At 61.1% G+C, this 12,186-nt stretch overlaps 1 protein-coding gene across 3 annotated transcripts; it reads left to right on the top strand.

Moving 5' to 3' along the window:
* Positions 1-1,130: 1,130 nt before the first annotated feature.
* HDGFL2 (HDGF like 2) lies at positions 1,131-11,859 on the top strand. 3 transcript variants are annotated; one of them, XM_065652751.1, is made up of 16 exons: positions 1,131-1,264; positions 3,521-3,597; positions 3,679-3,817; positions 5,531-5,710; positions 5,989-6,105; positions 6,244-6,315; positions 6,539-6,686; positions 6,879-6,954; positions 7,057-7,342; positions 8,279-8,367; positions 8,751-8,821; positions 9,181-9,251; positions 9,638-9,739; positions 9,836-10,049; positions 10,699-10,822; positions 10,996-11,859. In XM_065652751.1, the coding sequence occupies exons 1-16, from the start codon at positions 1,193-1,195 to the stop codon at positions 11,069-11,071; spliced, it is 1,914 nt and encodes a 637-aa protein (XP_065508823.1). In that variant the 5' UTR covers positions 1,131-1,192; the 3' UTR covers positions 11,072-11,859. The 3 variants fall into 3 exon arrangements, with proteins under 3 accessions (XP_065508823.1, XP_065508822.1, XP_065508824.1); XM_065652750.1 differs by having other exon boundaries at positions 8,273-8,367; XM_065652752.1 differs by lacking the exons at positions 3,521-3,597; positions 3,679-3,817 and having other exon boundaries at positions 8,273-8,367.
* The last annotated feature ends 327 nt before the right edge of the window (positions 11,860-12,186 follow it).

Genomic DNA, 12,186 nt, shown 5'->3' with positions numbered 1-12,186 from the left:
CATCCTCGGGACAATTCCTGCCACCCCAACCACACAGGCCCCTCACTCCTGGGGCACAGGGAGTCCCCGGCTGCCCCGTCCCTCACCCTATGGCCCTGTCCCCTCCCTATAGCCCTGACCCTCACCCTATGGCCCTGTCCCCTACGCTATGGCCCTGTCCCATTCCCTATAGCCCTGTCCCTTCCCTATGGCCCTGTCCCATTCCCTATAGCCCTGCCCCTTCCCTATGGCCTTGTCCCCCCCCCTATAGCCCTGTCTCATTCCCTATAGCCCTGACCCTCACCCTATGTCCCTGTCCTCTACGCTATGGCCCTGTCCCATTCCCTATAGCCCTGTCCCCCACCCTATGGCCTTGTCCCCCTCCCTATAGCCCTGTCCCCTCCCTATAGCCCTGACCCTCACCCTATGGCCCTGTCCCCTACGCTATGGCCCTGTCCCATTCCCTATAGCCCTGTCCCTTCCCTATGGCCCTGTCCCATTCCCTGTAGCCCTGTCCCTTCCCTATGGCCTTGTCCCCCTCCCTATAGCCCTGTCTCATTCCCTATAGCCCTGACTCTCACCCTATGTCCCTGTCCCCTACGCTATGGCCCTGTCCCATTCCCTATAGCCCTGTCCCCCACCCTATGGCCTTGTCCCCCTCCCTATAGCCCTGACCCTCACCCTATGGCCCTGTCCCCTACGCTATGGCCCTGTCCCATTCCCTATAGCCTTGTCCCCCTCCCTATGGCCCTGTCTCATTCCCTATAGCCCTGTCGCCTCCCTATGGCCCTGACCCTCACCCTATGGCCCTGTCCCATTCCGTACAGCCCTGTCCCCCACGCTATGGCCTTGTCCCCCTCCCTATTGCCTTGTCTCCTTCCCTATAGCCGCGTCCCCTCCCCTACGGCCCTGTCCTCCCCCCAGCCTTGTCCCCCAAGCCCCGTCCCACGCAGCTCCCCCGCCCCTCTGGCCACGCCCCCCCCCCCCAGCGCCCCCCGCTTCGGCGCCACTGGCGGCGCGGCCCAATCCCGTTATCTCGGCGTGCCCTCGCCTCGTTCCCATTGGACGAGACAGCGGAGCGACGCGGCGCCGACCCAACGGGAGCTGGCGCCTCGAGCGGGGGCGGGACATCCTGCAGGCCGGGCCGTTCCCGCCCCGCTGCCCGGTGCTGCCCGCGGCCTGGGCCTCCGCCGCCGCCCCGCCCGCGGCCGCCATGCCGCACAGCTTCAAACCCGGAGACCTCGTCTTCGCCAAGATGAAGGGCTACCCGCACTGGCCGGCCCGGGTGAGACCGCGGGACCGCGCCGGCTTGGGAACGCACCTGGGAGGGGGGTGGACGCATCGGGCCGGGGGGTGGCGGCCCGGGCCGTACCGGAGATCCCGTACCGGGCTGGGGGCTGGTACCGGGCTGGGGGGCGGTACCGAGCTGGGGACACGCACCGCCTCCTGTCCCGGGGTGGGGAGCCCGTAGCGGGATGGACGTGCCATAACGGTACCTGCACCGGGATGGGGACCCGGTACCGGGATGGGGTGTCCGGTACCGGGATGGGGACCCGGTACCAGCACCTGCCCCGGGATGGGGCCGGTATTGGCCCGAGGGACTTGCACCAGCACCCCAACTGGGATGGAGATCCCATAACGGCACCGTTCTGGTCCTGGCATGGAGCATCCCACACCGGGACGGGGGGTCCCACACCGGGATGGGACCCTGTACCGCCTCGGGGTGTCCCAAACTGGGACACGGGACCCACCCCGGTGTCTGTCCTGAGATGAGGGATCTGCAGCAGCCCCTGTACTGGTGTGGAGAGTCCCATCCCAGCACCCACACCAGAGTGGGACATCCCGTACTGGGGCGGGAGCTCTGGTACCGGCACCTGTACCGGGATGGGGACCCGCTACCGGGATGGGGTGTCCCATTCCAGCACCCAGGCTGGGATGGGGACCCAGTACGGGAATCCTGTAATGGAATGGGAAACCACGTCCGCACCTGTACTGGGATGAGGGCCCGGTACTGGCACAGGGATCCTGTACAGGCACCTGCTGGGATGGGGGTCCCAGACTGGAATTTGAGGTCCCGTTCTGGGATGAGGTCCCGCACCGGGATGGTACATCCCACACCAGCACCCAAACTGGAATTGGGGTGTGATCCCGGGACGGGGGGGGTGCCGTGGTGGCACCTGTGTCACGACGGACGAACCCAGACTGGGATGCGGGTCCCCAGACTGGAATTTGGGGTCCCATGCTGGCACCTCTACTGGGAGGAGATCCCCAGACTGGGGGTCCCGTGCTGGCATCTGCACCAACAGAGAGATCGGGTGTCCCCCACAGCCACCGCCTGCCCTTCACCCTCCCTCCTCATCCTCATCCCCCCCAGCCCAGCAGGACCCTGTCCCTGCAGACACCCCCCCATTCCCCTTCCCAGCCTGGATGTCACCCAGCACTGGGTGGGGACAGAGCTAGGGGCTGGGGACAGCGCCTGGATGTGACGTGCACGGGGGCTGCGCTGAGGGCTCGTGGAGTGCAGGATCGGAGGGTGCTGGTGCCATTTGGGGGGCGCGGATGGAGCGCGTGTGGCAGGGGACACAGGGTCCTGCCGGCTGGGTGACAGCGTTGTGCCGCGGTGACACCTGAGGCGCGGGCGGAGTGGGGGCCGGTGTCGGACGAGCTCCCGAGGGGAGCTCGGGGGCTCAGACAGGGGCTCCGCGGTGGTCCCCATCGGCAGGTTTGTTGGCTGAAGGTGTGCAATAGCGAGAGACTGGCAGGTGGAAACCGTGTGGGATCGGGGCCGGCGGGTACCGGGGAGGCTCCGGGTGCCAGAGATGCTGTCGCTTGGCCACACCACACCAGGAGATCTGGGACGCCGTCCCTACGCTGTCACGGCTGGCCTGGCGCCGACAGGACTCGCTCCTTCCAGGAGAGCCCTTGCACTGCCGGCGTCTGCAGCCCCTCCTGCTTTTAGCTCGCTTGCTCTTTTGGGGAACGCTTCCTCCCCCGACCCGAAGACCTCCCCAGCACGTGGGGCACCCCCTGCGCACCCCGAGGCTCCCGCCCGACCACGTGGAGCAGCCGGACGGGTGCAGGGAAGAAGACGGGGTGACCCCTCCACGCATCCCGCTGGCAGCGGGGGCTGCTCCTGCGGCCGGTCTCCAACCTGGAAGGACCCTCAGGAGCAATCGCCCCCCAACCCCGGGCTGGAGGGGGCTTCCCTCGGGCGTCCCCCTCACCGGGGCGGCCGGTGCAATGGATCTCTGGGGAGTAGCGCAAGGCCCGCGTTTCCCTGGGCGTTGAGAGAGACGACCTTGCGCCGAGCTCTGCCCGCAGAGCCCCCGTGCTGGATCCCTTCTGTTACTCTTCTAGAGATCCAGATGCCGCAGCGGGACTCCCATGCGTAGCGACGTCCCCGGCCGGGTGCTTTCTTGCCGTGCTTGCCTCCAAGCGGGTGCAGGTTGCCGACACCGCTAGCCGGGGGCTTGACGTGCCTTGCGGAGGACGTGCTCCAGCCGCTCTCTCTGACCACCTCCTGCTTTGGGTTTCCTTTCAGATCGATGACATCGCGGATGGCGCCGTGAAACCCCCACCGAACAAGTACCCCATCTTCTTCTTCGGCACCCACGAGACGTAAGCGCTGCCTCGCTCTCCTCTCCGGACTTTGTCCCGCTGCCTCCGCTCCGGCCTCACCTCTGCTTTGTTTCTCTCCAGCGCCTTCTTGGGCCCTAAAGATCTCTTCCCTTATGAAAAATATAAAGACAAATATGGGAAACCAAACAAGAGAAAAGGCTTCAACGAGGGATTGTGGGAAATCCAGAACAACCCTCACGCCAGTTACAGTGCCCCAGGGGTGAGTGCGGGCCCGCGCGGGGGCAGCGAGGCCGTGGGCTGCCTCCCGCTCTCCTTTCCTCCCGATCGCTCTCTTTTTTTCTGCTTCCCGTTGCTCTGGTGTCTACGTGCTTCCAGCTCAGCTCTCTCGGGGTTGAAGTAGCTTCCCTGCCTTGCCCTCTCCCTTCCCGAGGGAGTCAGCCCACCTCCTCCTCCTCCTCCTCCTCTGGAGGAAGATGCTTTCGCCCCGTCTTCGAGGTGGAATCGGGGATGTGCTTTGTGCCGCTTGCCCAAAACCACAGAGGGTTTTGTTATCAGAGCGAGATCTTGAGGTTTGCTCATCCCAAGCTCCCACACCTGCACTTGGGATGGTTCGGCAGTCCCATTCTTCATCTGTTTCCAAGGTCCTGACCCAAAAGCTGCTCCTTGAGCAGGCTGGGAGACGGCTCTTTGCTGTCAAAGTGGCTTGTGTGGGTATTTCGTAACCATAATAGTGTGATACAATTTGTTGTAGAGCAATCTTCAAAGAGGACATCCAGGGCAGCTCTGTAGGCGGTTGGTCTGAAGAGGCAGAGGAAGGTTTTTAAGATGAGCTGCCGAGACAAGGTGTTTCAGAAGGGGGGCAGGCGTGGGGAATGAGCCCCCGCTGCCAGCGCAGGGGAGAGGATGCGGTTTGAGTGGCTGTGGGAGATGGTTGGACCCAAAACCGCAGACATAGAGTTAGGAGAGATAATGGAGATGCTTGAAAACCTGGAGAACTTGAGCTTGTTGGGTGGGAGGTTGGTGCTGGTGAGGGAGCAGCACCTGCGTTGCCCAGGGCCTCCCGGTGGGCTCCCAGAAAACCTGTTGGTGAAGGATCTGCTGTGATCAAGGGACCGAGGTGACACCAATGGCCCCGGCAAGGCTGCGGGCTCACCAACACCAACTGCATCTTGTGGCCAAAATACCTGGAGGAGCAGAAGAACAGCCTGAAGTTGAGATCCTTTTTGGTTTTGAGACCTAAATGAAGTGAGTTGCCAGGAACGGTCAAGGACAAGGAGAGACTTGCCAGCATTGGAAGATTCCCAGCGCCAGGAAACCCCTTGGGTGCAATGTCCTTGCGTGAGGAACCTCGTGGAAAGCCAGGAGACCTTCCCTACGTGGGAGTGAGCGAGCAGGACAGTGGGGATCCCAACTGGGAAGAGCCGTGGCTGCCGTGCTGGACTTCTCGTGTGGACATTTTCCGTGGGGCGAAGCCACCTGAGGAGGAAGAGACCTGAACCACGTCGAGGGCTGGTGATCAGCTGAGCAGAGAACGGCGGCTCCCTGGCACCGAGGAGGCTGAACCGAAGCACCCAACGTGTCTGGCGCTATCGGGCCGTCGGGTCTCGGCTGCTCCAGGGGTCTGTGGCAGAGCGCGAGGATTTGGGGACGGGGAGCGAGGCGGGGGAAGCCGAGCTGGGGGATCCAGAGGGAGAAGGCGTTGCTGGTGGTCTCGGGGCAAGGGGCAGAGGAATTAGAAGGGGGTCATTGATTGAATGTCCTTGCTGAAGGGCTGGGGACGTTGTCCCCCTGCCCCAGAGCAATACTGAGGGGTTCTGTGCCGTGGAGGGGCTGCGCTGTGCTCCTGCACCCACATCTCTGCCATCCATCGCTCCTCACCCCGCTGCGCCCCTTCTCCTCTCCCCCCGATGCACCACAGCCTCCTCAGGGCAATAACACACAATAACACGACTCTCGTCTCTGCCGTCTTTAGCCCACGAGCTCCTCGGACAGCGACGTTCCCGAGAATGACCCGATGGGGGGAAGCGATGCGGGTGACGATGAGGAAGATGCTGCGATGGGTGCAGTCGCCATGGAGAAAATGGAGAGTGATGAGGACTCGGATCAAGGCAGCGACCACAGCGGGATGAAGCGGAAATCGCTGACTATGAAAGTGAGTGTAGGGGCTGAGGTGGGGACGGGAGGGTGTCCTGGTCAGGGAGACGCTGCTGGAGAGGGGCCAGAGGAGCCACAGAAATGATCTGGTTCTGGAACAGCTCTGCTGTGGGACAAGCTGAGAGAGTTGGGGTGTTCAGCTGGAGAAGAGAAGCTCCGGGGAGACCTTATTGCAGCCTTTCTGGACTTAAAAGGGGCTGATAAGAAATGGTGACAGACTTTGGAGCAGGACCTGTTGCAATAGGTTCTCTCACATTGTCACTTCTTGGATATCAGATGCCGGTGACAAAACGGCCTCGGAAATCCTCCAGTGACCTGGATCAGGGCAGCCCCTCCCCGTCAGAAGAGGAGAACTCGGAAACGTCTTCCGAGTCAGAAAAAAACAGCGACCAGGTGAGAGGGTTTGGGGAAACGCTTGTGCGGAGGATGGTGGCATCACCATCTGGGCGGGCAACAGCTTGAGGGAACCTGACCGGTTCTGAAACCGTTGTGAGACTCTTCCTTCATCTTCCTACCTGTGTTTTCCTCCAGGACTTCACTCCTGAGAAGAAGCCGGTGGCCAGGGCTCCCCGGAGGATGCTGGCAGTGGGGAGGAAGAAGAAGGTAAGGAGGGAAGCTGGGGAGGAGTCTGGGGTCTGTGCACTGGGCTGGGTGTAGATTCAGAGCACCAGGAGGGACCTCGCTGGTGCCTCTGACGTGGTTGTGCCTCATGCTGCTGAGTTTTGGGGCACATTGCTGTGGTTTTGGGCACGTTGCTGTGGTTTTGGGCACGCTGCTGAGCCACTGCCGCCCTCCCGGTCCAACCCTGCTCACTCTCTACCTGCAGAAAGTGGAATCCGGCTCAGACTCGGACTCCAAAGTGGACTCGGATTTGGAAATGAGAAACACGACTGTGGACATGACCAAGTCGGATTCCAACTCCGATTCGGACTCGGACGTGTCTGTGAAGAAGCCTCCACGGGGCAGGAAGCCAGGTGAGGCCGAGGAAGCTTCTTGCACTACCGCTGTCTTCCTCGGGGGGCTGGAGAGCATGTGAGGTTGGGGGCTCCTGGGGTCCCCTTCTGTCATGGCCACCGTCCAACAGCCTTCTGCCCCCCTGATTTGGGGCTGTTTTAACACCAGGGACACCCAGGGCTCCTGCTGAACATCTCCCCGTTGTCTTGCAGCTGAGAAACCTCCTCCCAAGCCCCGGGGCAGGAAACCAAAGCCCGAGCGTGTCCCCACCAGCTCCAGCAGTGACAGGTGAGATCAGCTGGGACGTTGTCACCCGTGGAGCTGGGCTGAGGAGGATGTCACCCACCTCCCTTCCGCATGAGGGGTCCGAGCGTGCTCTGTCCTTGGCAGTGACAGTGATAGCGACGTGGATCGCATCAGCGAGTGGAAGAGACGAGATGAAGAACGAAGGCGAGAGCTGGAGGAGAAGAGGAAGAGGGAGCAGGAGGAAGAGATCCGTCGGCTGCGGGAGCAGGAGAAGGAGGAGAAGGAGAAGAGGAAGGAGAAGGCAGAGAAGGGCGAGGAGGTGCGCTCAGACTCGGACAGCAGCGCGGAGGATGAAGTGGCCAAAAAGGGCCGGAAAGGCCGGGCCAAGGCTGCGTCCTCCTCGGACTCTGAACTGGAGCTGGAGAAAGAGGTGAGTGCAGCGCCGCGGGGAGCTGGGGACGGACAGGCAGCGTGTCACCTCCCTGCCACGTCGGGGACCTCCAGGAGTGACAGGGACCTGCTGTCTCGGTCTGGGGTGGCCCACAAGCACTGGGAAGGTTTGTGTCCATAGGCACTTCCATGCCAGGGCTCTCCCTGGTCTGGGACGCCCCATCCAGCCATGGGTCTCGCATCCCCACGGTTCTGTCCCTTGCTCCATGGTCATTTGATTTGTTCCCTCTCCTTCCTGGAGCCAGAGGTAGCATCAGCCAGACTCAAATCCTGGGGTCAGTTATGGGCCCCTCACGCCAAGAAAGGCCTTGAGGTGCTGGAGCGAGTTGAGAGAAGGGAGCGGAGCTGGGGAAGGGGCTGGAGCACAAGTGTGATGGGAGCGGCTGAGGGAGCTGGGGGTTCAGCTGGAGAACAGGAGCTGAGGGGAGACCTTCTGATCTCTGACCTGCCTGAAAGGAGCTTGGAGCCAGGGGGGGTCGGGCTCTGCTCCCCAGGAACAAGCGCCAGGACCAGAGGAAACGGCCTCAAGCTGTGCCAGGGGAGGTTGAGGTTGGATCTGGGGAACAATTTCTTCCCCAAAGGGCTGTGGGGCATTGGAACAGGCTGCCCAGGGCAGTGCTGGAGTCACCATCCCTGGAGGGGCTGGACAGACGGAGATGAGGTTCTCAGGGACATGGGGCAGTGCCAGGGGTGGGTTATGGTTGGACTCTTGATCTTGAGGGTCCTTTCCAACTGAAATGATCCTATGATTCCTTTTTTATCCTGTGCAGGGGATGCCCCTGCACTCAGAGGGACCCGCGGGAGTGGTGTGATGGGTGCCGGCTGCTCACATTGCCAGATTGTGGCACCATCACCCTCCCGCACTGGGGAGGGCTCTGCTGCTCTTGCCTGCATTGTTCTCTCCTCCAAGGTAAAGAAGCCTGCGAAGAAGCAGCCCTCGGAGTTGTCAAGGAAACCAAATCAAAAGGAGAAGAGGGGCCGAGCAGAGGAGAAACCACGCAACAAGTCAGCATCTCCCCTCCCCACATCGGTGCTTCCCTTCCTCTGGGGACAGGGCCATTCCAGCTGCCACGCTGGGGTGGGGATGGGGCTCCCGTGGGGCTCTCCTGGGCCAGCAGCGCCTGGGGGGGCCGGGCGGTTCCCCCCCTCCTGGAGGGGCTGGAGGAGGTGTTGAGGGACATCCTGGTGTGTTCCATCTTGCAGGGGCAGGTCCTTGGGATGTTGCATTGGGGCTCTGTCTCTCTGCAGTCCCGGGGAGTGTGGATGGAGCGCAGTGGGACTCTGCTGCCTCAATTGTGCCGGGGCGACGTGCCGACAGGCGCTGTCACCCTTCTTGTTACCCTCACCTGAACCATAATGGTTTTACCTCTTTCCTTTTCCTCCCGCAGACCTGTGAAAGTGGAACGAGGCCGGAAGAAATCTGAGCCCATCCCCGAAAGGAGGATGGAGAAGAAAAAGGGTGAGAAAGCCGTTGCTTGCCATCACAGAGAGAGAGAAGGGGACCAGGGTTGGTTCCCCCATCCCAGGGAAGGGATTTTCCCCACTGGGATTAGTGTGGTTGTACTGGGGCCCTTCCCAGCACTGCTGTGGTCCCAGTATCATGTTGGGAAATATTAACAGGGTGTGCAGAGACAGTGAGTTTCCTGCATCCCTCCCCATCTTAGCACATCCCAGCCCTCTCCAGAGAGGTCCCTGGGGCTCTGCTTGACCTTGGAGATGCAGGAGGAAACCAAACCCTTGCTGGGGGAGAGGTCCAAGGCTCTGGGCCGTGCTCCTTTGGTGACCTGGTGTCTCAACCTGTCTTTCTTGTTGCTCCAGAACCCACAGTGGAAGAGAAACTTCAGAAACTTCACAGCGAGATCAAGTTTGCGCTGAAGGTGGATAATCCGGTGAGTTCTGAGAGCCTTGGCCTGGCCTGGGAGGTCCCTGTGTCCTCATCTACACACGAAGAAGAAATTGTTGCCCGTGAGGGTGGTGAGAGCCTGTCCCAGGCTGGCCAGAGAGGTGGTGGATGAACCATCCCTGGAGACATCCCAGGCCAGGCTGGACGGGGCTCTGAGCAACCTGAGCTGGTGCAGATGTCCCTGCTCATGGCAGGGGGGGCACTGGGGGAGCTGGGAAGGTCCCTTCAACCTGAACTATTCTGGATCTACAATTCTGTGATTCCCTTTCAGGGTGCTGGGTGGCATTAGGGGACTGTGCTCCACACCGTGCTGCCCCGGGTGCCCACGGGGAGACTTACACGCAGCTGCTGATCTCGTTGTCACCCTTGCAGGACATCAAGCGGTGCCTGAATGCGCTCGAGGAGCTGGGCACACTCCAGGTCACCTCTCACATCCTCCAGAAGCACACCGACGTGGTGGCGACGCTGAAGAAGGTAGGGCAGAGGGCTGAGTCCCTGCTCCAGGGAGCGAGGAGCCTGCGCGGGCCCCCCCGGCCGTCAGACAGTCCCTCCTCCCTCTTTCTGGCGCAGATCCGTCGCTATAAAGCAAACAAGGACGTGATGGAGAAAGCTGCTGAGGTCTACACCCGGTTGAAGTCGCGTGTCCTGGGACCAAAGCTGGAGGCGATCCAGAAAGCCAACAAAGCTGGAACGGAGAAGGACAAGGGGGAGGCGGAGAAGGGCCAGGAGAAGCTGACGGGAGGGGAGACACGGAATGAGAAGGGGGAAGAGGAGACTAATGCGGGTAACGTTCCCTGTGTGTCCCAGGGCTGTTCCCTGGGGACAAACAGGGACACAGCACATCCCCTGGGGATGCGAACAGGCTCTTGGCCTTGGCGGCAGCGGGGATTGTCAGCCCCACGTGTCACATCCAGTCCTGTTTTACGGTGCCAGGAGGGGGAAAGGCCAGGATGGGGAGCGCTGGCGGCACTGGGAGCAGAGGGCAAACCCCACCCAGAATTTGGGAGCCTTGGGACTGGTTTTCGGGCCAGCGGCTCCTCTGCCAGCCTGAGCGCTGCCCTGGGTAGCTGCAGGAATGCGGAGCCGCCCTGGGCCGCCGGCTCTGGCTCTTGGCAGCTGCTGGTGAGCGGGATCTTCCACCCTGGCAGCCGCGTCCCGGCCCGGGGACATCCTGGCGATGCTACAAGAGCCTTCCTGGAGGAGCTGATGGGGAAAATCCGCTCTGGGTGGGGGGTTTGGAGTCTTTGGGGCCCTTTTCATAGCAATTGGGGTCAGGCCAGGCCTGGGGTCCCCTCGTGCTTGGCTGGGTGTCCCCTGCCTGGATGGGGACAACCCGTGCCCGTGGGTCCTGGGCTTGCGCAGCCCCTCGGGGATCGGGATGGACAATGTCCCCCATGGGGATGGGGTGTCTGAGCCTCTCTCTTCCCTTTTAGACTTATCAGGTCCTGTGAATGGTGAATCCTTGTCCCAAAAAGCGGAGGGCACGGAGGAGAAGGACAAAAGCCAAGGGCTGGGAGCTGGAGAACCGCAGGCATCGGCTGAGGAGACCCACAACAAGTGAGTGCACGGAGCGGGAGTTCCCCAGGAACTGATTCATGTCCCTGCTGGGCTCGCATATGGATGATTTTTGGAGGATTTCAGGGGGTGTTTGGGTTTTTCCCAGCTCGGGCAGGAGCCTGGGAGGCAGAGGGACGGACACCGGCTGAGCAAACCTCTGCTTTCCCCCACAGCACGCAGGACTATCCCAAGGCTGAGCGAGCCGGGCGCGGGGAGGCAGAAGCTGCGGATGACACTGAGGAGAGCTGAGGAGGAGGAGGGGGAGGAGGAAGAAGAGGGGCTGCAATGGCAGAGCAGCCTCTGCTTGAGTTACTTCACTAAGTCACACAGTAGCTGATGTCCTAGATCTTGTCCTGTGCCCCCTGCCCTGCCAAAGCACTGGCCACGGGGGGGCTGTGCTGGTTCTCTGTGTTTGTCCCCTCTTTATTTTTTTTTTTTGTTTTTAATTTTTGTTCCTTTTTGTTTGTTTGTTTGTTTTGTTTTTCCCTCCCACAAAATTTCTTGTGATTTCAACCGACATGAAATGAATATAAAGGGTTTTTTAATGAAAAAAAAAAAAACCACGAGGAGCCCTAGTGTCTTGTTTCTTGAGGCATCGCTGACTGTGACGAGGGGAGGGCAGGAGCCCCCCCAGCCCAGCCTGGGACTGGAAAATGTCCCCATGGGTCCCCACAAGCCAGGACCAGGCACCACTGGGTGTTCCTGTCCCTGGTGAGGGGAGCGGGACAGCTGAACCTGGCTCTGCCTTGGACATGGGGGCTTCTCCAAGCCCCCTTCCCCACCATCATCATCATCACTCTGGCCAGAGGCAGCTGCTGGAGCCAAGTCCCTCTGCCCCAGGGGAGGAGGCAGCTTTTGGGTTAAAAAAACAGAATAAAAATGGTGTATTCTCTCCTATCCCAGCCAGGGAGGGACTGAACTGTGGCAGCATCCTGCCTTGTGCTGGGCAGCATCTTCGTCCGTCTGTCTGTCTGCTCTTTTGCGAAAGATCTGAAGCTTTTGTACATGTAAAATAAAAGATGTTCCCAGCTCAAGCAGCTGCTGCGTCCTCGTTTGTGCCAGGGCAGCGGGGGGACCCCCCCACCCCACTCTGAGGCTGCTCTTGCTGTAACTCTGCCCTTGGGGAGAGGGTGATTATTTTTTTTTTCCAGGGCCGATTTCATTCTCCGTAAACAAAACCCAAATAAAACCTAAAAAAAGAAAGAAATGAATATAAAAAGCCCCATGCGCCTTTTACCCAATTACCGGGAAGCGGGAGGAGAAATGGGGAAGATCGGGGGGACATGGGGGGCCAGTGCAGGGCTGGGGGCTCAGCCCCATCCTTGGGTTGGGGACATGTAAGAGAGGAGGGGACAACCCAGCCC

The sequence above is a fragment of the Caloenas nicobarica genome, chromosome 27, assembly GCF_036013445.1.
Source record: "Caloenas nicobarica isolate bCalNic1 chromosome 27, bCalNic1.hap1, whole genome shotgun sequence".
NCBI classification, from domain to species: Eukaryota; Metazoa; Chordata; class Aves; order Columbiformes; family Columbidae; genus Caloenas; species Caloenas nicobarica.
The sequence above is the reverse complement of the archived record's forward strand: the minus strand, read 5'-3'. Positions and strand labels throughout refer to the sequence as shown.

What these genes read in the sequence shown, in the direction of transcription:
- HDGFL2 (XM_065652750.1), top strand. Translation starts at nt 1,193, where the DNA reads ATGCCGCACAGCTTCAAACCCGGAGACCTCGTCTTCGCCAAGATGAAG. An exon ending in TCCACGGGGCAGGAAGCCAG is followed by an intron (nt 6,687 to 6,878) that starts GTGAGGCCGAGG and finishes GTTGTCTTGCAG; the next exon opens with CTGAGAAACCTCCTCCCAAG. An exon ending in TGGTGGCGACGCTGAAGAAG is followed by an intron (nt 9,740 to 9,835) that starts GTAGGGCAGAGG and finishes TTTCTGGCGCAG; the next exon opens with ATCCGTCGCTATAAAGCAAA.